We start from the raw sequence: 23,560 nt of genomic DNA, 5'->3' as shown, positions 1-23,560 counted from the left end.
GCGGAGCAGCTGTCCACTTTGCCAACAGAGGTAAGGGACCACGGGAGCTCACCAGGGCCCACCGAGTTCACGTTAGCAGCGGCACTTCACAGCCTTCCTGCCGTCACTGCCGCCAGGTTCAGACAGACCACTGCTCGGCGCTGCCGGCCCCGTGGAGGATCACCAGGGGACAGGGGACTCTTCTCAAGAGCACAGGCAGCAAGTTCTGGGCAGTCACCCCACTCGGAGGCCCTGACTCTGGAGGTCATCTCACAGTCCCACTGTGAGCTGGTGATGGGAAAGTGATGTTTCGCAAGTAAGATCCCTGACACTGAAGAGCACCTGGGGCACCCGATCCACCGCAGAGAGAGTCCGTCTCCACTCAGGAGATAAGCCGTGCGCTTGGCTGGGCCAATAACTTATCAGAGAACCAAAGCAAGGGGCCAGGTCTCCCTGTAGGAGAGAGAAAATTCTCCTGCGCAGGAGGGGTGTTCAGAACCTGGAGGAGTAGATACCAAATGGCCCGGTTCTATGAGAACTCCTGACCCCTGGGTACCACTAGAGCTGTGGGACAGAGGGCCTGAGAGGCAGGTACCAGCTCCCTGGCTTACCAAGAGGCAGGTGGCCCCACAAGGAGATGCTCCTTCACCCAGGGGTACAGATACGGTTCTCTCCTTGCCTCTGAGCCACCAGTCACGTGGAAGGCAAGACAGGGAGGCAGCAGAGACCAGCGTCACCAAGCCACGTAATCCAGCATTTATCCCTGCTGTAAATATTCAGTTCTTTGAGCCCCCACTCAGATGTCATGCGCATAAGCCCTTAATCACCGCAGTGCCTGCCTCTGGACCCGGTCCAAACTGTCAATGTCTTTCTCGCGCCTGGACCCAGATTTGGCACACGGCATATTCCAAATGGAGCTGAACCTGAACTGCATGGGGAGGGGACGTTAAATCTTGGCATATGTAGCTTGGCATGGCAGCTGCCCCAACCCCACCCCCAGGGGCACGTGGTCAGCCAGAGTGTCTTGCTGGGGCTGTGATATGTGTCCACGCGAGATCCCTCTTGAAGGGACTATGCGCCCTCAATACTGACTTCCTGGAGATGTGCTACAAATATTAGCAAGTTAATATTAATAAAATATTTTGACGACGAGAAGAAGCACATTTACCAAACAGGTGTTCCCATCCTCCCAGAACCTGGGTGCTGGGTCAACGCTGCCTTGTGCGGTACTGTTAATATTTACTTTTTACATCACTGATCCAGGGTTTGATTCCTTGACATACCACCAGGCCCAAATATTATGAGCTGTGGCATTTTCTAAATGGATGTCCTTAAAGCTGCCACCGGTGAGACTCTGGCTGGCACTTCTGTAGGGGACATCCTACCACTAATTAGTGGTTGCTTAATAGCAAGCAAAACAACAACAGTAACTTTATAAAAATTGAGACAAAGCATAAAGTTAATCCCTGTGTTTCCATTCCAAGCCTCAGTAAAAACTTACAGTGTCAACCCTCCAAGAAAAACAGACGAGGTGCCCTTCGAGGCGTCTTTTAAATCCTCTCCCCCTCTCAGTGCTACAATTATTTTGTCAGGTCAAATGAACATATGCCGTCTTTGCTTACCCAGAACAGAGACTGTAAAATACCCAATAAACACTGAAAAAAATGCATAATCTCATTGACAACCAGGGATATGCAAATTAAAACAATAATGAGACACTGTTACTCACCAGCTGATTAACAAAAATTAGAAGGCTCCATGTCACTCAGTACTTGGTGAGTACGGAGCAAAGAAGGACTCAATTGAGAACAGGAACATCAACTGAGAAAACCTTTCTGTAGAAGAATTTGGCGGTAACTGTTAAAATTAGCAATGCATATTATTTTACCTGGTTAATTCCACTTCTAGGAAAGTAGCCCACAGAAATTGCACGTGAACAAAAACTTGCTTCAAGCACTCTAAGGAACAACCCAAAAGTGTAATCTATCAAGAAAAGAGTCGTTAATAATGTATGGGTCATCCTCTAGAAACTAATGTCTAGTTCCAGTCACTGAAAGAATGAGATAGTCTCATGTTCAGCCCTGATAAGATTCCATTATAGAGCAATTGATAAATGACCAAAAAAAGCAGATTGCATAGAAGTAAGTATATTTGTGATTCCCTTTTATTAAAAAAAAAAAAAAAAAAAAAACCCAAACACACACAGCACAAACCCGCAGTGGCACACAGGCCTAAGCCACAAGCAGGCCTGTGTGAACATAGCAAGCATCAGGGAGAAGACAGCAAGCTGTGAGCCACAGGCTTTAATTAAATGGTCAGAGTATGCATGTTGTTTACTTTTTCCTCATTTTCACTTTTGAAACTTAAACAGAGATCACGCACACAACAAAGAGTAAAATGGGAAAGCCCCTCGGCCAGCTACGTGGTGCTGGATCCTGCACAGCGGAGCCCCTGTGCCTAGGGCTCTCTAGCTGACACACACAAAGGCCAGGAGGAAAGAAACCGACACACACACGATTCTTTATTTTCATTCCTGCCCATGGCCAGATCTTTGTGGAATTCATCATTATTTTCCATCTGCCAAGTAACAGAACTAGAGAGCACGGGGCTTCAAAACTATGTTCACTGCAGTCTTTTTAAAATAACATTTCAATATTGAAACAAAGCAGATTGGAGCGGAGGGCCTGAACTCTCTTACTCCAGTACAAAAAGCGGATTCCACCAACATTCCACACCCTGTCCACGCAGAGACAAAAGGTGGCCCAGACAGGTTTTCTTGGAATGCTTCTGTTACCCAAATCTCCCAAGGTGCCTGTTAAATCCTCAGCTACTTTCGGGTGACAACTGGGAATGCAGATGTAGATTGTGTAGCAACCCAAATGTTAAGGCCAAAGGTCAAAGGCCCAAAGTGTCACCTGGATGTTTGGCTTCCACATTGCAAAATAAAAAGTCAACATTTCCAAATACCCAGGTGTTCGATAGCGAGTGGAACGAACATCCCGAAGCTGTTCTCTGTGCCGGGTCCAACACTGTCCATGTGACAGTCCATACTCCTGTGACTTCCCTCCACTCAGAGCAGGGCCCATTCATCCAGGAAGACAGCCATCCTTTGTGGCCCTGGCCTGTGGAAAGCCACCCCAGGAACTACAGTTCCACACAGGCCAGCTGTCATTAAGATGCATAAAAAATCCCACCATCCCACCCAAGTCCCATTCCCAGCAGGCTTCCGGCTCCAAAACACCCCTTGCAAATGGGTCTGTACCAGCTGGGCTCCCCGTGTCGAGGACTGTGGCCCTCAGAGCAGCTGGTCATGCAGAAGTGAAGGCAAACACCTGTTAGTGCTCAAACCCCACATCCACAGAGTTTGCTTTTCAGGAGGTGTCCAGACCACAGAGCCCGGCCACCTGATTCCCTGGGACCAGCAGCAGAAACCTTCCCTCCCCTTGGTGCACAACTGCCGGGTCTCTCCAGAGGAGGTGGCAAGTGACCTGCAAAACACAAGGCTGCTCTCTTAGATGTCTGCTGCCTGCGGTGTTCTCAAGGTCGGTGACAGCAGGGCATCCATCACCTTTTGAACTTAACTCTAAAAATTGCATGACCTTCCTCAAAAAGCTAAGCGGGGAACTACAATATGATCTAACCATTCCACTCCTGGGTATACACCCAAGGGAACTGAAAGTGAGGACTCAAAACAGATTCTTCACCAAATATAGCACTACTCATGACGGCCAAAAGGCAGAAATGACCCAAGTGAAAATGCGGTATATCCACACAGTGGAATACTATTCAGCCATAAAAATGGAAGCTTTGAGTCAAGCTACAAATATGGATGACTTTGAACACAGTATGTGAAATAAGCCAGACACAAAAGCACCCCGGGTTTGCTCTCCATGGTACTCCTTGGGCCAAATGGTACTGACTTGCACTGTGATGATTCTGAGTTAGCTGTTAATGATGTTCTTATAAAATGTGGAACCTCCTTTGAAGGACGCAGTTTACCAAGAACACAAGCTAGAGGAGAAGAGCTGGGGTCCCACGGGGTACGGGACGGAGAACTTCCATCTACAAAAATGACACGGTGACAGAACCCATCCACCCCTTCAAGTTGTGGAAGGTCCCAGTGCCCTAAGGCACAGGAGGCACTTGGCAAAGGCACAACCCAAGGAACAATCAAGGCTGGATGAGGCCAACTGACCCCATGTCCTCCTCACAGAGGGCTCCGTCTGCAGCTAAAATGTCCCGGCCCAGAGGAACCTGGGTCAAGTACAAACCCACCAAGACAAGCTGAGCATCCTTGATTCCAATGCTCGGGACCAGACGCGCTTCAGAGTTAGGGTCCCCCGCTGCCCCAATTTTGGAATATTCATTGGAATATTCACATATTCATGAGGTGTCTTGGGGAGGGGACCCATGTCTAAACAAAAAAGCCATTTGTTTCCTATGCCTTACACACAAAACCTAAAGGTCATCTGACGCAGTATCAAACACAATGTTTGACCTTGACCACCATGAAGCTAGGTGGGGGGGCTTCCCAACTACAGTGTCATGTCAGCTCTAAAAATATTTCAGATTTTAGGGCATTTTGGATCTTGGATTTGCAGATTAGGGCTGTTCGACCTCTCAGCACATTAGTCTTGATTTTCTCCCTAAATGCACGTGCAGGGCTGGGGACACAGCTCTGTGGGAGCCTTGCCCAGCGTGTGGGCAAAACTCACGGCAGGACAAACCTAAGCGTTACATCAAAAAAGTCATTCCAACAACGTCGGAGTAACTGACCTAGAAATCGGAAATTGACTAAGTGAGGCATCAAAAAGCACCAGTTTGGGGGTGATGGTAACGAAACACTGTTTTCAGCTGTCTCTCCTCAGATCTGAACCCCTCTTGGAGATGAACAGTCTGTACTCCATAAATCACTGCTCTCAGCTGAGGGGCTCTTTGGGAACTCAGGCCGTGGGCTTCGGTGGCTGTTCACAGTCATGTCGAGGGAGCATGTCTCTGTGCTCACTCCGGGTCTAAGCTCTTGTGCCCTGAGACGTGATGTCAGATGGGTTTCAGGAACCCCCTAGGCCAAGTGGTTCCATGAATGAGGTTAGGGTTAGGGGTTAAGAGGTTAAGGGCCCACTAACTACCCCAGGTGTCTTCCTGCTTTCCGTGCTACGTCGCAGTAACTGTTCAGAGACTGTGAAATACCGCGCCATCAAGGTAACCTCTTCACTTAAAAAACAACTCAGCGCTATTGTTTAAGATGAAAAATGGCTGGTGCCACATTACAGTTCAGCAATTAACTCAAGAGTTCTTGGAGCTGGAGGGGACCAGACGTTCTGTCCACCCTCCTCCCTTCAAGGTGTGGGAGCTGAGGCTGAGCTCGTAACGCGCTGGCCTCCAGGACAGACGTGCAGCCCAGGAGAAAGCCCAGAGCCGCGGCTGGAGTCAAGCGTTACGTTAAAAACTTACACATTAATAACACTCAACCAGCCCTGAGCACCCACTAGGAAAAATAATCATCTGACTCTTAATCACCGAGGGACAGCTCGGCGGGAGGTCCCTGATAAACAAGACCCAGCCACAGGACACAGAGTTCTGTGGGTCATTCTCACTAAGAGGAGCCAGCCGTCCGTCCGTCCGTCCGTTTCATAACTCTGACTTCGTTTTGTTTTTCGTTTTCCCTTCTCCCTTGGCTGGCCACATGCGCACCCCAGTCCAGAACAAGCTGCGGCTCGGCAGAGGAGGGCCGGGGGGCGGCGGGGCCATCAAAGCTCAGCCTCAGTTGATGGAAAAAGCAGATTGATTTTCCCAGGAAAAGCAAAAATCACAGAAATAACAAATGTTTGTTTGTGGGCACTTTCGGGTCTTTGTTTTCTGGGGAAAACAAACGCGGTGGAAGACTTAAGCCTCAGCTTGTTCATTAAGTGGCTAAAAGGCAGGAGCAGGGGGGGACGTCAGGCCCTCCCCCTGAGCAAGGCCTCTCCTCTGGAGGAAGCCCCAGGAAAGACTGGGCTCCAGAAGGACGGGCTCCCGCAGGGCAAAGACCCTGGGGACGAAGAAAATACCAGGGGCTAACTCCACACTGGGGCCCACCCACCCCAAATGCTGTCCTGCTCAGGCCCTGACGAGGACCATGAGCCTGAAGCTGACCAGAGCCAGGCAGGCAGCTGGACAGGCCAGGGGGGCCCAGCTCCAGGTGGGCGTCAGCCAGGGACCTCCCTGACTCCATGACATGGGGACCTGGGGACCTGGGGACCTGGGGCTGACGTCACATATCCCTTGGCAAGGATCACTTCAGGTACAGACTTCACCAGGGGTTGAGCATTCTCCCCTCCCTTCCCAGGTCCTAGAAGGGCCTCTGGAATTCTGAGTTTCCGGTGTCCCCAAAATGAAAGTCCAGTGCCACCACTGTTGTGCAAACCGATCATCTGCCTTAGTCAGGCTCACCTCCCAGGCCACCCCATCCCTCCGCCACGGCCAGAGAAAAGTCCAGAGGGCAAGAAGCAGGCCCTCGCTGCCTCCAGCCAGGACTCCATGTTCCAAAGACGCAGTCCTCCTCTCTCTCGCTTTGTTTTCTCAAAAGCAAAATATACTCTAGACTTTCGTCCCACCTACTCAGATTCCATTTCTCTTTCCCTCCAGAAAAGGATCAAACGTGGACCAACAGAGAAGCCGTGGCCTCACATGTCCCCACCGGCCAGAGACACTCCGGAGGGTTCCTGGTTTTGCTTTGAGAACACAGGCGCTCTTCACTGAGAAGAAGGTTGTCATAAATAATCAAAGCTGAGCTGCACCTGTTAAAAATCAAGCAGCATTTCCTCATTAAGCCCCTAGTCTCCCAGCGTATTCGTAATCACTGATTCAGATCGGCAAAAAGCTCCTCACCCATAATGATGATGTGGGTCCCGTTTATTTTGAGACCAGGCATCTCTGGAGGCTCCTGGGCTCTCTTTGTGCTTATTTACAAGTCTGTCTCAATTGACAGAATTAGTTAGACACTGGGATTCTGACCACCATTCTGATGCTTAAATCATATTTAAATAAATGGTTGGAACTGCACCAATTATGTGAGTCTCAGCGAGCGCTTGGTGGTTAAGACAATCCCAGGGGCCACAATTTAATGGTTTAACTCTTCCTTTCTAAGCAGTACTGCCTAATGAAATCTTCGTCTACTTGTTATTAAAGAATTTTTTTTAAAGGGCCAATGTCCCAGACTCATGGTAGCTGATCTAAGGACTGAATTCAGAATGTAAGGACAAATCTCGCCACCGCCTCCCGCCTTCACCAAGCAGGAGTCGTGGCAGACGATGACAGCATTTCAACATCCAGGGGCTTCAAAGGCTTACACCACCCACCATTTACCTGCCTTCCACCCGTTTCACCCTAAACTGTTCCCTACCTGCTCACAGAGATGGACTCGGGCTTTTCCCATTTTCCTCTGAGTTTTGGCTTCTAGGTGTCAATTTTTAAATGTTAAAACAAAAAGGCAAAAACTTTTGCACAATCAAATAATCCTTTAAAGATGAAAACCTGTGGATGGCCTTTCAGAAAAGGACTCCCAGGCACTTTTAGGAAGGGGCTTTCGTAACCACGGCAGTGATGGAACAGGGGCTCGCATGCCATCAAGTGATGTTGAACAGGAGGGAGAGATGGTCCTACACGTCCCTCCACTGCCACCAAGAACTCCTCCCCCACCTGACTTAGGATGGCTCCAGACGGCTGCATCCCCTGACACCCAGGCGCATACTTACTTCTCACAGGGAGCCCAGTGGTCCCCACCACTCCAGGCGGTGGAGTGCTGGGATGCCACTTCCACGATGAGGTGACCAAAAGCCACGACTTCTGTGTTCCTCCACTCTGGCTCCTCGTCTGCTCACCCTGAGGACAGCACAGCAGCTGCCCTACAAAGAGGCCCAGGTGGCAAGGAGCTCTGGGCTGCCAACTTCTTGCAGAAAGCACATCTGACAACAGCCACATGGCAGACCCTTCCCAGGTGAGCCTTCAGGTGAGACCCCACCCTACGTGGGACCCGGCGTTCCGTGCTGGGAGGCACCAAGAGACAGAAGAACCCACCAGGCTGCACCTAGATTCCTGACCCTGGCAACTGAGATAACACTATTTAAAGTCCCTGTGTCCCGGGGTAATTTGTTACACAGCAACAGGTGACTAACGTGCCCACTCACATTCCAAAGGCACAAAGAATTTCATAATAAGGGTTCCTCGAGTCCTGCGTCTCGAAGTTCTGCTTCCATACCAAATAGAGATTCCATCGCTCTCCTTATGAGACACCCTTCCTTCCAACACAGCCCAAAACTCCTGCTGGATCTCCTTCATTCTTATCCTCCCAAGAGCGGCCACCATGGCTCCTTGCCTGTCCACTGGACACAGCATGCTCTCAGGTCGTGGGCCTCATCAGCATGGCCCCACCGCCAGCTCTCTCGTCTGCCTCCCTGCTGGACCAGGGGCTCTCTGAGCTGCAGCCACATCCTGGCCCCTGCAGCTTCCCCAGTGCCTAGGACAGTGTCTCACGCAGAGGTGCTCAACCAACCTTGGCTGGACAGATGAACCAGGACCCGGAGGAGCCTTTGCAGGCATCTTCAGGGCAAGGTCAGCCTTACCCCCGCTCCCTCCCATGAGCAATGATGTCAAATGTCAGGGCATCCTAGGATCCTCCAGAGGACAAAGGACAGAGGACAGAGGCCCGCCTGTCATCTTCCAGAGCCGTTAGTGAACCATTTTTCATGCCCCGGCCTCTAGCCCGTTCCTATTAATGCAATCCTGCTCTCACAGGGTAACTCTACTTGAGACTTCTCAAATTCTGCGCCAGTTTAAGTTTTACAGACCATAAAGCATATAGAAAACAGACACTCAACTTTCGACCCTTCAGTTATTAAATTCTCCTCATATAAAAGAACAATGCAAATGGGGATTGTACTTTAAAATAACAGCCAAGTCCCGGGCAGTTTTTTTTAGATATCAAACACTGACACGATCCATTATGATAATCGCTGTTTGGTTTTTTTTGGTTGTTTTTTTTTTTTTTTTTTTTTAATGTTCCTTCTAGTTCTTGCTAACTTTGGAGGGGTTTAAAAAATACACACTTAAGAAAGCTCAATCCTACCTTGTAGCCTCCAATGCGGTGTTCCTGCTTAAACTCCTTCCCGTTCTTCAGCCACCTCATGGTGGGTGTTGGGCTCCCCCCAGCTGGACAGCGGAACTTGACCGTGTTGGCTGCGGGGACTGCGTGCAGTCTCTTCTCCATCTTCTCCGTGTTGGTCCAGTAGGGCGCCCCTGATTGGAAAGACAGTGTTACAATGCACATAGAAGGACAGCTTCATCTCCACCAGCCAACTCCAAACAGGTAAGAGCAATTCATCTTAGACGACAAGGATCTGATTTTTTTTTTAAATCTTTGAATAATATTTACATTAGGAAAATATTTTCAGCACTCAAATCCAGCTGGCCTAGCAGAAGGTCCCGGGAGGGACTGCTTATTGGTTTATGTCTATTAACGAGGGAAAAAAAAAAAAAAGCATTCGAGGCACCTTCTCTCTCTCAAGCTTGGTGCCAGAAAATAATTTCACATCAAGTCATATTTTTAAATGCTACTTTATAGTCACGGTAACAACGCACGCAGTAACAACAGCACAGTCCTCCAAAAATATATCATTTTGGATCCTCACACCTTTTAAATGGCTACATACACACAATGGTAAAAGCTAGCTGTCCTCGAAAGCCCCAGAAACTTATCCAATAGAGCTGAACTTTAAAGGGTGATTGATATTATAAATTCCCATCCTATTGTGAGGAACTAATCTAAATAGGCATCATTAACGTCCCAGCTTTATCCGACAAAATACCTTATCACAAAACATATTTTAATAAAAAGGTTTTTTTCTTCTCCAATGGTGGTTCTGAACACCAGAATCCTACCAGCACACCTAAGCAGATAACTTGACAGGAGGCCACCAATAAATGTTATGGAAAGCTGTGCCCTCTGAGTGGCCCTCACAGCCATAAATACGAGTAATTTTTTTAAACCCAAGAAAGGAGGTAAGTTTTCCAATTGCCATACATTTTATAAAAAGCCACGGCATCAATCCAGGATAAGCTATAAATTTTCTAAGCTGGCTAATAATGGCGAGGGATCATGGTTGACAGAAGGCTTCTCGTTTGTCAAGCAGCGTGTCTCTAAGAGTTTACATGTGTGTTACCTTAACCCTCAGCAATCCAAGGGAACGGCTCTACAGTATTCCCTGTGCACAGGTGGGCAAACCGAGGCACTGAGCTGTTAAGTCATCTGCCAAAAGCCAGGAGGCTCAGAAAAGGTGTGGGCCAGAATTTGAACCCAAGCAGTCTGACGCCAGAGCCCACGGCTTTTAGCTGTGTTCTTTACTGCTTCCCCAGGGGTTAGAATCCATGTCTTCAACCACTGTGATATTTAAGACTGGCGTCCAGGGCAACTGGCCTGGCCTAAAGGCACACTCCTTCCTTTATTATCTTCCAGAACCTCCACTGAAATGTTGGACAGCAACTGAACTTTTCACACACGTTTCTGTCTTAGTAAACTGGTAACCTAAATCCACGCCCTTAAAGGGTCCATCAACAGGGCCTAGAATGTTCTCGAAGGACGATTCATAACTGTGCTGTTTTCTGATGAGGGTTCACCTGAGCAACAGCACCCACATTCCACAAGCCAGAGACAAAATGGCACCAGGGAGGGCCTGGGTCCTGCCCGTACCTGGCAGTCTGCACTGCTCTACAGTGGCACAGCATGCCCCCACAGTAGCAATCACATAACTGAGCACCCAGACTCCCATGTCACAACTCGGAACTGGAATGGCTACATCCATGTATCCACCGCTCTTTGCCTCCCTTGCTCTTGAGAGGACTATGGAAGGTGGGGCCCAGACTCCTCACCAAGGCCACGCTGTGCCTTCGTATCGTCTGGCACACTGAAGTGCCGAGGTCAGTGGGATTTAGGTGGCGAGATAGTACAGAGAGGGCAGAACCGTCCGGTGGGTCATCTTGCAGAACAGAGGCAGCGGGGAGGTCAGACGAGGGAGGCAAGAGATGGGCACGTTCTTTCCCTGGACCCCAACTGCATTTGGAACGAGCAGGCATCCCTGGCAGCCAGTGGGCTGGGTGTCCGGTGCCCATGAGCACACGTATTCTTGTGAGAGTTCACGGGGCTCCTGGATCCCCATTTATTACAAGACCCCTGGGGCCAGGCATACACTGAAACAATTTCAATAATCTTTCATTTTCAAAGCTTCTACTTAGAAAAACCCATCCACAGCCACTGAAAAGAAACCTTTGAGAGCACAAAACAAATAAAGAGCTTTGTTGCTGCACAAAGACTTTTACAAATCTGACCTAAATGAAAAGCACACCTCATGCTGTCAGGTGTCTGAACTCACGTCATTTGTTTAAGTAAACACAATGGCCTATTCACGCGAATTAGCTAAATATTAATGTAGTAACTCTTTCAGAGAGCATCAATTACTGCTGAGCTTATCCCTTGGAATGTCTTTTTTTTCTTCTCTACATAAAAGAAATCAGCAGATATGTGCTCACATACCATTAGGCATGATTTTTATGTTCCCTAAAAGGTCAAAAAGTGGGATTTGGCTTAAGGATGGAGGAATGTTGATCTTTTCCACTCTTGCTGAGCTAAGCCACCAGAGAGGCTGTACCCAGCACAGGATAGCCCCTGACCACGCGGCCATGCAGACTGACCTGCCCCTCCACCTCCCGCCCTCCACTGGGGCCTTTGTCTTGGTGCCTAAGGAATGACTGCAGGTTAGGGGGAAAGAATTTTGCTGGAATTTCTGGCAGGTAGCCACTTCCCTGGGGTGAAATTTCAATCATCAAAACTATACCTATAAAATCTGCTCGTGCAAAACAGACGCCCAGCCATGCGTCAGGGTGTGGGCACCCGCTTCTCTGCGTCTGAGGCCCATGGTGGGTGGGGCACCATGAAATCCAATCACTGTAAGCAGGAACAGATCCCCTTCATGGCTACGGCTCCATGCTGAGATTTCACAACGCTCCCTCAAGAACTGCAAGTCGTGACTCCACAGAAAGGCCCACGAGCCATGTTGTGCAAGGTGGCCTGGGTGTCCCGAGTGGCTGCCTCAAGCCCCTGCTGTTCACCTGACCAGCCTCGCTCTGGGGCCTGCTGACATCACACAGGCACAAGAGGCCCTGGAGGGAGGCTGAGTTCCTGAATTTCTTGAAAATGAGCCTGATGCTGGGAGGAAGGAACTGCTTTACGGGGCTGGGCTGTAGGTCAGGGGTAGAGCATCCGCCCAGCGCACGGGGACCACGGATTCAGTCCCAGCACCAAAAAATAATAATTACAGTGGCTCTTGCTGAAATAAACTAGCTTAAAGAAAATAGCAACACTGTAAGGACAGCCATACAGCATTCCCTTTAGCCTTGGTCCCCACAGCCTCTTCTCTCCTCAGTATTTCCGTCCATTTCTTCAGTCTAAGCAAATGCCAAAGAACCACGAGGCAGCTGCAGGGATGCAGCCGGGCACCAGGGACAGGCCAAAACCCAAAAGGCTGGACCCGAACAGCTTCACCAGCTTCATCTGGAGAAGGAATTGGCACAACCAGTTAAAAGAGTCAAAGGCAGAGACATCCTTGTACACAGCGGGTGACCGACTATCAACAACCTGCTTAAAAGGAACCCACAAGCCAAGGGCACCTTGGCTGAGTTCAAGTACGTGAGTATCTAGCGTCCACACCTCACCGGGCAGAACCCTGGGGGTGGACAAAGATGGGTTTCAAGTCGTGAATTGTGGGGGAGCTGCAGCAAGACCACCAAAGGCACTCGACCTGAACTCCACCAGCCACCTGTAAGGATACCACTTGGCCTCGCCCATAGGCATGGCCCCTTCGGCACTGACCCCCTCGTACCTTCTGATGTCACATGTGGCAGAAGAGCAATGCTCTTAGTCACTGAATCCTAATGATGAGCAAATTAAAAGAACAATAAAGACCCAGCCACAAGGAACAAATAAAATCCCATCTTCAAGGGACAGCAGGCCACTCGTTACCGTTTGCCACACTGTGAGAGATCATGTCGAGTGGAATTTCACTTTCCCACAACAGAAGTGTCTTAGGATTGGGTGGTTGAAAAGGGACTCATAACCCCACAGAAACTCCCCCTCAACACAGCCCTGCCGTATGTCCCCACCCCGTGGTGAAGTGCATCTTTGCCTGGGCCACCGTGCGCTTCGGCACCAGGTGTCTCTCGTGTGTGTGCTGAGTAACGAGGGCGGGGGCCTGAATGCATCCTCCACCTGCAGAGTGGGCTCTCAGAGCTGAAGGACGGGTGAACCGCGGCCTGACAAGCAGACAAAGACTGTTCCAAGGTTTAGCTCTAGAATTAGGAGTTGCTCTGACGGGGCCCCTGCCAGATCTAACATTCTTCCCAAGCGTGCTAGGCAGATACTGATTCTGTCAGTAAATGGGAGGATTAGAGGGGTCTTTTATTGACCCTGCAATTTAAACTTAATGAGAAACCATGGGCTACGGAGCCCATCCCCGCAAAAAACCTTTACATGTCCCCAATACGGATACCTAAGGTTCATGGTCTGCTCTCTCCCCAGAACCAAAAAGAGAGCACAGCCCAAGGTTTTAAAGGAAAAACATGGAATCATATTACAGAGCTGTACCAAAAGAGGCCTCAGCGACCATCTGGCCTGATGGCTGATGTGATCAGTGTCACCCAGAAAGGTTAAGTGATATGATCAAGGTCACACAGCCAGAGGCCCCACTGAGGCTAGCCCCAAGTCTCTGGCTCCCTGAGCAGTGCTCTCTCAACCACTCCCGACTGCCCTGTGAACTCTCCCATAGTAATTAAGTCAAAAGTTCAAGATTTATGTGGGCCATGGACGCTGATGACTGCCAACTGTATTTTTATTGATGCAAAAATAAAAACACACACACATACACGCAGCCAGTTCCAGCTCCTAGATTAAGTCACAAACTCCCTAAAGCCCCAGTAAGGCCTCTGCCCTAAGTCTATAATTAGGGCTTTTAAAAATATCACTAATCAGGACATTTGAATGCTCTAACCCCTGTGAGGGGAAACGTCACCAGCCTTGAACCCGCCTGGGGTTCATCTGTTTTCAGTCTGATGTGAACTTAGAGAAAGCCAATCTAACAGACGGTGGGGGTGTGAGCTGAGGGGAAGGTCTGTGGCTTCATTTGAGAAATCTCAACCAGCTCAAGGCCAATCAGAAACACATTTAAAAAAAAAAAAAACACACAGACAAGTTACCCAAGTGAAATGAGTGGAGTCCACCAGGTGGCCAATCACCTGCAGGAAAACCCTCCAGCCTCTGCCTGTGTGTCTTGACCAGGGAGGTAGAGAAGCAAGTGGCCATCACTGTTAGCCTGAGATGAAATGCCCACGCCAACTTACTGACGAGCTTTCCATTACCAAGAATTTCCTAAAACAGCAGAGCGTGGTGGCGCATGCCTGTAATCCCAGCGGCTTGGGAGGCTGAGGCAGGAGGATCACAAGTTCAAAGCCAACCTCAGCAATGGTGAGATGCTAAGCAACTCAGTGAGACCCTGTCTTTAAATAAAATACAAAATAGGGCTGGGGATGTGTCTCAGTGGTCGAATGCCCTGAATTCAATCCCTAGTACACTGCCCCCTGCCAAAAAAAAGAATTTTCAAAAACACAAGAGGCCTGAGGTCTCTGTTTCTTGGTTCCTCTCAACTCCTAGAAGTCAACACAACTAAGAAAGCTCCATTCACCAACCTAGAAATCATCCACCAAGTAAAATTCCCAATGAGAAAATGGCTCAGAACCGTTACCGTGGGCAGATTCATCAATGAAAAGAGTTTGGAATCTCAGGCCAAATACTTTTGTTTACCCCAGTGACTTTAAAAAAAAAAAAATCCCTTGTCTCTGACATGGAGTATGGGGCATCTGCTGGTCTCAACAGGAATGAAACCAAAATAGAAAATTACCTTGCCTCTCTCCATCTCCGGTCAATAGAAAGAACCCCTCCAGAGGGTAGAGTCTCAATGCAGCCATCTCGCATCTTGCCATCATGTCCCTCTGGCCAAACAATGGGCCTCAACTGTTGACAGTCATGACCTTCCCAGGAACTGAGTCTCAGGCTCTGAGAAACATTAATCACTTAAACCTAAGCTGGAGGTAATAAAAACCCCTTGAGCAAACCAGCATACACATTTACTTATCTGCTGCCAGGTAACCCATTAAGATCCCTAATACCTAGGGAAGGCAACGACTGGTTAAGTTATACTTTCCTATGCTAAGGCATAAATTCTGAACCTTTCAAAACCCTCAACCTGGATGCCTTTCAAAAACTAGCATTTGAAACTGTAACTTTCTGTCCAGAGAGAACGTGTTTCACTGACGGGCATGTATAGCTGCATTATTTCCTGGCAGCCGGCGTGTGATGACATCACAGGATTGCTCTGCTCGGGAAACATCTAGCGCTGGCAAGGTGTGAGGTCATCAGCTAGTCAGCTGCTAAAATATGACCAAAGAACGCCCTTTGTATCTGTGAAGGGAGAACTAGACTTAAAGAGGGGTGAGGGTTAGACCCACTAAGTCAGCCCCTGCCGGGTTTTCCAAATCATGTACAATGGTATGTTAATAGAGGCTGTATTATTTAAAAGGGTCTTATGGCCAATACATTTGAAAAAGCCTGGGAAAAAACAAAACTAACAGATGCTTTACTGTAGAACCCCCTAGGGCGTGGACTATACTGTTGGACACTGTACATCTCCAAGAAAGGGTTACGGCATGCAACATTTCTAAAATTTCAAAACAACTCACTTGGCAGAGAATCATTTGGAACCAGGGTTCCAAGGTATGGTCTTTGAGAAACACTGGCTTATTTCCTTCATGTATGGAGCAGAACCTACACATCACTCTGTTTTTAATATGATCCATAAAAGATGTACATAAGGCCTGTAATTCCACAAAATATTCACTCAACCTCCAGGAAGGTTCTGCCCTCGAGAAGCCAGCAGTCTACTGGGAAAGGCAGGCTCAAGGTGTTAGGTCTTATCACACAAGATGCAATAAGGGGCTGGGGTTGGGGCTCAGCAGTAGAGCGCCCACCTAGCACGGGCAAGGCCCTGGGTTCGATCCTCAGCACCACATAAAAATTAATTAATTAATTAAAGGTATTGCATCCAGCTACAACTAAAAAGAAAAAAAAAAAAAGATGCAATAAAACAGAAAACAAGCCACTTGTTCTGCCTGTGTAAACACAAAGTCCCCCTCAGAGGAGCCCACTTTGGGACTGGATCAGAGCTGGGTTAAAAGTTAGGAGCAACCTGGATACTGCAGAACATTCCTATAAAAATCAAGCAACACCTTGGTCTTAATGGATACCAGTTTCATGTACAAAATTCAGCAATCCTGCCTTAATTTTTCTTTTCTTTTTTTTTTTTTTTTCTTTTCTTTTTCCAATGCCGGGACGGAGCCCACCTTGGTTGGGCCGTCATAGCTGGCTACCCCCGCCTGCACCTACCAGGCCTCTCCCAGGAGGCTACCTTTCCTTCTCACAGCTGAGCACCGACACTGGATGAGCACTAACGCACCCATCAACGTAGGCATCAAAACAGAATAACCCGCCCCACATTTCTCAAGCTTGAAGACAGAGAACTAAACATGCAATGTCTTAATCCAGAAAGAGACAAAAATCTCCCCAGCAAAGCCCCAAAATGTCACTGTCAGCAGTCAGCAGAAGTTCATTTGTGAACTTCACTAGAGGAACATTCAAGCCACCCCACGTGGCATCTCCCAGGCAATCAGAGGGCACCGGGGAATCAATCTGGACACCCGGGTGTTTCCAGGTGGCTGGAAATGCTGAGAATTCTGCGCTTCTGCAATTTTCCCTATTAATCAGGTCAGGCATTTGACACTTGAGGTGGCAAAAAACTGTTTTAATGGCAACATCCCTTTCCCGCCTTGCCAATGACCCCAGCCACGGCATTCCTCTGTCCACACAGGCCACAGCTGCTTAATCTCGGCCGCCCCAGGCTGCACCTGTGAATCAGACCAGCCTAATCACACTAACAGATGGCAGAGGCCACGCAGCCAGCTAAGAGCTGCTATCACTTTAAATAGCGTCTAATGTTTCACAGGCACAAACAGAGGCCCTCGCGGGGGTAGCACCTCCAGGGACAGCTAAAACTCGCCCTTCACCACCACAGAGCGCCCATCTCAGGGCCAGAGTGGTGTCATCCGAGAGTCAATTACAAAAACCCCCGGGTGCAAGGTGAAAAAAGCCAGGCACATGCTCCCTCGCTGGCACCCACCGGACAGCTCTGTGCCTGGCCCTTCCCGGACCCTGGGCAGCTGGCTCGTGGTCACGGTGGAAACCCAGAGGTCTGCTGAGCCCTCAGAGGGAGGATGCATGCCCAGCCTGCTCTACCTGCTGTCGCACTCACTGCTTCACGTGGACTGTGGCGGCGAGCTATCTGGCAGGGCACCTGACCAGCAGGACCACACAGTTGGCAGGCAAGCCAGCCAAACCAAGCTGGGGGAATCTGATGTCCCAGTCGGCAGCAAAGGCGCCCACATGCAGTATCACTGCGGAGCTACAGACAACTGCACGAACGTGCTCACTCCACCCCAGTGTGAGCCCGGGATGCCCACGGGCAACAGGCCTATGACCCACTCCAGCGCTGCCTTCTGCTCCCGAGTCAGGTTTTGCAGATCAATAAAAGGAGAAGTGCTCTCCCCGGACTGCGACCCGCGGCACCAGCCAGGGCCACTCACAGCCCCTGACTCTTGGCCTCCAGCTCCAAACCAGAGCCAAGCAACTAAAGAGGCCAGTGGTATGCTGGGCTGTGTCAGTGTTTTTGTATTAAACCATGCCCCCGTAGAAGGCCAGTACGAATCACAGCACATGACATTTTTACTCGCCTCATTACCCAGTTTCACAACAAAATGGCTCATGGCAAACTCTTGTCCAAGGCAGATCTGCACGTGCAAATCCTAAGCCAGTGGATCTCACAGTTCCATGTGCATCAGAATCACACCCAGCTTCTACTTCAGTGAGTCTGAGAAGGTGCCTGAGAATCTGCATTTCCAACAAGCCCCTCCACCCGCAGTGATACTGATGCTGTGGGCCCGGAACAGCACTTTGAGAACCACTGCCCTAAGCTTCCTCTTGCCTAAAAGTAAAAACTCTTATCAACCAAAACATTTCCCTTTTTCCCCAAGCAACTGGGGGACTCAGGGACAAATCCAAACCCTCACTTAAGTACCACATTTTCCCCAGGTGCCTAAGATCTATTGTTTCTTCTTCCTTTAAAAAGCCCTGGACTAAATAAGAGACTTTTCAACAAATGGTACTGGCCCACCTGAACATCCATCCATCCACAGGCAAAATATCAGACTGAGACCTCATAAAACTTAATTTAAAATAGATCATGACTGTGATCTAAATGTAAAACGGGAAACTACAAAACTCCTAGGAGATAACACAGAGCTGACCTTGCTGGTGGCTTTCTAGATAGCAACACCCAGAGCACAACAATTCACAGAGAGCGGATAAGCTGTGCTTCATGCAAATTGAAGATTTCTGTGCTGTGAGAGCTGCTCAAAGGAATGAAAAGACAAGCCACAGACTGGGAGAAAATATTTGCAAAAATACACAGGACTGCTATCCAAAATATACAAAGAACTCTCAAAACTCAACAATAAGAAAACAAACAACCCAATTAAAAAACGAGCCAAAGGTCTTAGCAGGCACCTCACCAAAGAAGATGCAGGGATGGCAATTAAGCACCTACAAAAGGTGCTTCACATGGCTCATCCTGAGGGAATGCAAATAAGAACAACAGAGAGACCACAACCACCTCCTCGAAAGGCCAAAATCAGAGCACAGACCGCATCAAAAGCTGGCGAGGATCTGGAAAGCAAGATGGCGCAGCCCCTCTGGAAGGTGTGCGGTGGCTTCCCACAAACCTGGGCGCACTCTTTCTGCATCATCTAACAATCGCAGCACCCGTGGCGATTACCTAGGAGAGCTATGAATGTGCATCTCCACAAAACCTGCCCCCGAGTTTGCAGCAGCTTTATTCCTAGGTGGAGGCCACCGAGCCACCCTAGGGCAGGTGAGTGGGTCAGTAACTGAGGCCCATCTGAACTACGGAACAGCATCAGCGCCAAAAAGAAAGGAGCAGTCAGGACATGGAGACGAGGAGGAAGCCCAAGCACACCGCTGGACGAAGAGGCCAAGCTGAAGTGTGCGTCCCCAACACAGGACATCCTGGAAAGGGCAGAGCCACAGGGACAGTACAAAGGCCAGGGTTGCCTGGTGGGCACAGCGGATTGCTCTGCATGACACCAATGGTGGACACGTGTGCTCAGACACTCGTCCTAACTCAGAGTGCACAAGACCAAGAGGGACCCTGAGGTGAACTACGGGCTTCGCGTGATGACGACAAAACTGCTCCTTAAAAAGTCAATTTTTCAAAAAAAAAAACTAATTGTTTTATTATTTAGGCCCTGGTTAAATTAACTGACAAAATCGTCTGGAGACAGTGCAGTCTATACCACCCAAGCAAAGAACTCCAGGACCATCACTGTGGGACGCTCCAGCCGGGTCAACGCAGAACGCAACCGATGCTACCTAGTCTTTACAGGAGCACTGTGCAAATGTCAACTCATTCACGCCTCCTAACCACCTGGAAGACATTATCATTGTTATTATTCCCATTTTACAGCCCAAGAAACTGAGGTGCAGGTGTTCAATGGGGAACTGAGATGCGGCAGGTAAAGCAGGACCCAGACCCAGGCTGTCCAGCCCCGAGAGGCCAGTCGCGTTCCTACCACCAAGTAAAAGGGGCTCTCTGGGGTCAGCGCTCAGTGTGAACTGCCTCAGAACAAGCAAACACCACCTGGCCCCTCTCCTGTCCCTGCCTACCACACGAGGCCCTCATCTGGGAAAGCCAGGGCTTCTCAGCTGTGGCGCACGCCGTGGCGCACTGACCAGATGGGTCCCTGCGGTCCCAGCAGCAAACCTGGCCCCGCCTGTGAGATGCCACTTGTGCCCCTCCCCCAGTGACAACCAGACATTGACAGAGGTCCCAGGGAGAGGGACAGGCAGTTACCCTTGGTCAAGAGTCACTGGGTGAAGCCAGGCACCGTGGATAGCCTTGGAGATGACCAAGGCGGGTGTGGCCGGTCTCGGAACAGTGAGAAAGGGAACGAGAAAAGAAAGCCACGAGAAAGGCAGCCGCTGTCTCCACAGAGTGGACAGACACAGAAGAAAGGACGAGCGGTGGTGAAGGGGGGACAGTGACACGGTTTATTCTCAGGTTTGAAAGTTAGGACAGCAGACACACTGGACAGCAAGAGCCGCAGGGCCCAGCGCGGACAAGGACACGGTGGCGGTGGGGGTCGGAGCTCCCAGCGCTCCTCTCTCCGGCCTCGGGGCAGCGGCTACTTACTCTTGTTGTTACTGCTCTCACTGACCAAGTCTTCAGAGGCGTCTGTGTCGTCCTCGTCATCTCCGGACGAGAGGGCATCTGTATGCAAGAGAACAGATCCAAGCCTGTGTTTCTGCCCAGCCAAGGGCCGCCATCACCGCCGCCAGCCCTGCGCAGGGCTGAGCTCACCACCCAGGAACCACCAAGCCTGAGACCACGTTCGGTTGCTTTTAATGGTTTAAAGGGTCCCTCTGGAAGGACAGTGGGTCTCTGTTGGGATTCTCGACGCCTCCTGCTCCCGTGCTATTTAAACACACCGTCAGATTGGATCTACTGGAACTGGATTTTAAGCTTCTAACAACATTCGAGTCCCCAGCAGATTTACTGATTATGTTACAGCCAACGATTTCTTTCCTCCCCAAGAGAACTTTTCAGCATGTGGGGACCCCTTCCAGAAAGAAATGGGTCCCTAACAAAACGTGATCCCTGTGTGGCCCTTCTCGTCATTAGCATTCTGAGAGAGGAACTTTAAACTTCACAGAGAACTTCAACCTTGGCCCCAAAGGGGGCTTGTTCGGTTCCCCACCTTACATGGAAAGAAAGCTGAGAGGAACTCATATTTTAATAAAGGAACCAGAAATTTGGAGCTTCCGTAGTTCAGTCCAATCTTCAAAATGCCAAAGATGTTGGTGGCATAAAGAGAAACAAGACTTATTAACATTAAAAGTGTGCTGTCTTAAAATGTTGCCTTGCACACAAGATCTCGGTCATTCATAATGATGGGCCTCTCAGAGGACCAGGTCCTTCCATAAGAATTTCAAAAATGGGTCATCCGGGTGGGGTGGCATGCACCTATAGTCCCAGCTACTCAGGAGGCTGAGGCAGGAGGGTCACTTGAGCCCAGGAGTTCAAGACTAGCCTGAATAACACAGCAAGACCCTATCTCAAAAAGTAAACAAATAATTTTTTAAAAACTGATCAATAACAAACTCTGAAGCTGTGTGCCCCGCAGCCAGCCAACTAGCAGATGTCACTATGATTTCACTAGGCAAAAAAAAAAGTTAAAAAATCAACTTTAACCAGAAAACAGCCAGAGAAGAGGGCGCAGCCTGCAGGCCAACTCACCTGTGACATTCACCATGAAGTACCAAGTTTCACTGTCTACAGTCCTAGCGGCAGAACAAGCATAGAGGCCGGAGTCTCTAGGTGTGGCGCCTTTGACCTGCAAGTACTCCCCAATAAGCACTGTCCTATTGCTGGGCCCCAAGTGAACCCCATCCTTAGTCCAACTGATCACGGCGGCATCTTTCAACAGGCAGCGCAGCTCTAGCGCCTCCCCTGGCGCGGCCACGTACACTTCTGGTTGGGAGATTTGGTATTTGGTTGGTGGCTCTGCAGAAAGTGGGAGAGAGAGACAGAGACAGATGGGACAGAGCGGGAGGAGAGAACGTCCAACAAAGGTCAGTGAGGCCCTCCGTTCCAGGAGAAGCCGTTCCTGTTTGACAAATGGCCCCAGGAGGCGTCCATCTCTCCCCGCACCCCAAGAAGCCAGGAAGCAGCCCACACTCAAGGGTAGACTGAGGCAGACTGAGCCCCGAAACAGCAGCCAGAGGAAGTGCCCAGCAGAGCTGCCCCGCCTCCATTTCCTCATGGTGAAGGTCTTCAGAAGCAAACCAGAGCCCAGCCAGGAAGGATGTGCCACAGGACCGTGCCCAAGCTGACCACCAACCTGAAGCCTGCTCCCCCTGGGAAAGCCCGTTACCGTGGCACTTCCCGTGTGTAAGAGAGTCGCTGGCTCTTACCAATGCGCTGATTCGACAGGACTATGTGCGTGCTCTCCCGCCTTCTCTTACTTCTCTATTTATTTGTGCCACACTTGGCCTCTGGTTATAAAACCAAGTTCCTTAAAATGAAATGCCTCAAACTCAAGGGAAACCAACCGTCCCATGCAGAGCTATCGGGCACAGAGCGATTGCTGGTCAGGAGTGTGCTGGGCTAGGCTGGGACATGCCCAGAGGGCTTGAGACAAAACTAACAGAGCAGAATGTCCACGGCTGAGAGCGGGTCTGTGCCACACTGACCCTGGACGCCTCTTATTCCATGTCACATGGCCCAACCCCACCTGCCACCAACCCTACCCCACTCATCCAGGTCCTCAGCCTCCCGGCTTCTGTGCCTCTCTCTTCTTTGGGGATATCCCTTCCTCTCTCTCATCCTTGTTCAACCCGACTCTCCTTCAAGCCCAGATCAAGGGCCCTCTGCAGAAGCCCTGGATCAGTCACCTGGCCAGAGGGAAGTGGCCCTGCGCCCTCACTGTACACCTGCCCGCCTTCTCAGCTCCTGGGATGTACATATTTCTTATGAGCACGTCCCGCCTCCCCGAGGACACACAAAGCTGCCAGAGAGGGGACCCAGGTCTTGTGGATCAGTGTGTCCTCCACTCATCCTAGGGCCTGTGGCATACACAGGGACAGCAGGACTGAGCATCATCACAGCCCCCAGAGACACAGGGCAAGATGGAACAGACCCAAGAGGATCCAACCCACATTAACTTCCCCAAAGGAGGAGGGAGGAAGCTGCTGGCCTCTAAGAACAGCCAAGGCCACCAGGGGCTGGCCACGAGGTCCATGAAGCGAGCTTTCATCCCCGCAGCGAGGGCTGTGAATGGTACACAGAGCCCCAGGCCTGGAAAACACAAAGCCTCCTTCCCAGCACTGGACGGCTCCAAAGCTGGGCAGCGTCACAAGGCAATTGTTTTGCCCAGAGTCCATTCAGGACAAATCTCCCACATGACTGAGATACAGTCAGTCCACGCCTTAGTCCTCACTCCCAAGAAGCATCTGATCCACGAACCGCGGCCACCACAACCAGCCAACCTGGGGACCCCGGCCTTCCATGGGGCCCCACCAAGAGGGGCCCAAATGTTTAACAGACTGGAACACAAGGGGTCCGGGGGACACAGTCAAAGACCCCGACATGGTGCAGAGAGAGCCCCACTGGCAGGCGGGCTTCCTTTCAAAGGCCTGTTTTCCTCACGCACAGCTACTTATTGAACACCCCCGGGGGGCCACGTTTTGTTCTGGACTCTCCGGAAGCAACACAGGAACCTGCCCTTGTGGGGCTTCCACTGGGGTGGGGGTGACAGA

The 23,560-nt window shown here is 50.1% G+C and overlaps 1 protein-coding gene across 5 annotated transcripts in view; it reads right to left on the bottom strand.

The window, feature by feature from the left end:
* Positions 1 to 23,560, bottom strand: part of Fgfr2 (fibroblast growth factor receptor 2) — a 94,033-nt gene that overhangs the window by 51,754 nt on the left and 18,719 nt on the right. For 2 of the 5 annotated variants that reach the window (XM_027930022.3, XM_071610684.1), the window contains exons 2-4: positions 21,540 to 21,806; positions 20,436 to 20,513; positions 9,086 to 9,255 (exon numbers count right to left, since the gene is read on the bottom strand). In XM_027930022.3, coding sequence (XP_027785823.2) covers positions 9,086 to 9,255; positions 20,436 to 20,513; positions 21,540 to 21,806 — 515 coding nt within the window. Of the gene's footprint in view, positions 1 to 9,085; positions 9,256 to 17,431; positions 17,437 to 18,108; positions 18,120 to 20,431; positions 20,514 to 21,539; positions 21,807 to 23,560 lie in introns of those variants that run through there. The other 3 variants (XM_071610685.1, XM_071610686.1, XM_027930026.3) reach the window with 3 other exon arrangements.

This window comes from Marmota flaviventris, chromosome 4, assembly GCF_047511675.1.
Source record: "Marmota flaviventris isolate mMarFla1 chromosome 4, mMarFla1.hap1, whole genome shotgun sequence".
NCBI classification, from domain to species: Eukaryota; Metazoa; Chordata; class Mammalia; order Rodentia; family Sciuridae; genus Marmota; species Marmota flaviventris.
Note: the sequence above shows the minus strand (reverse complement) of the source record. Positions and strands in the feature narration are given on the sequence as shown.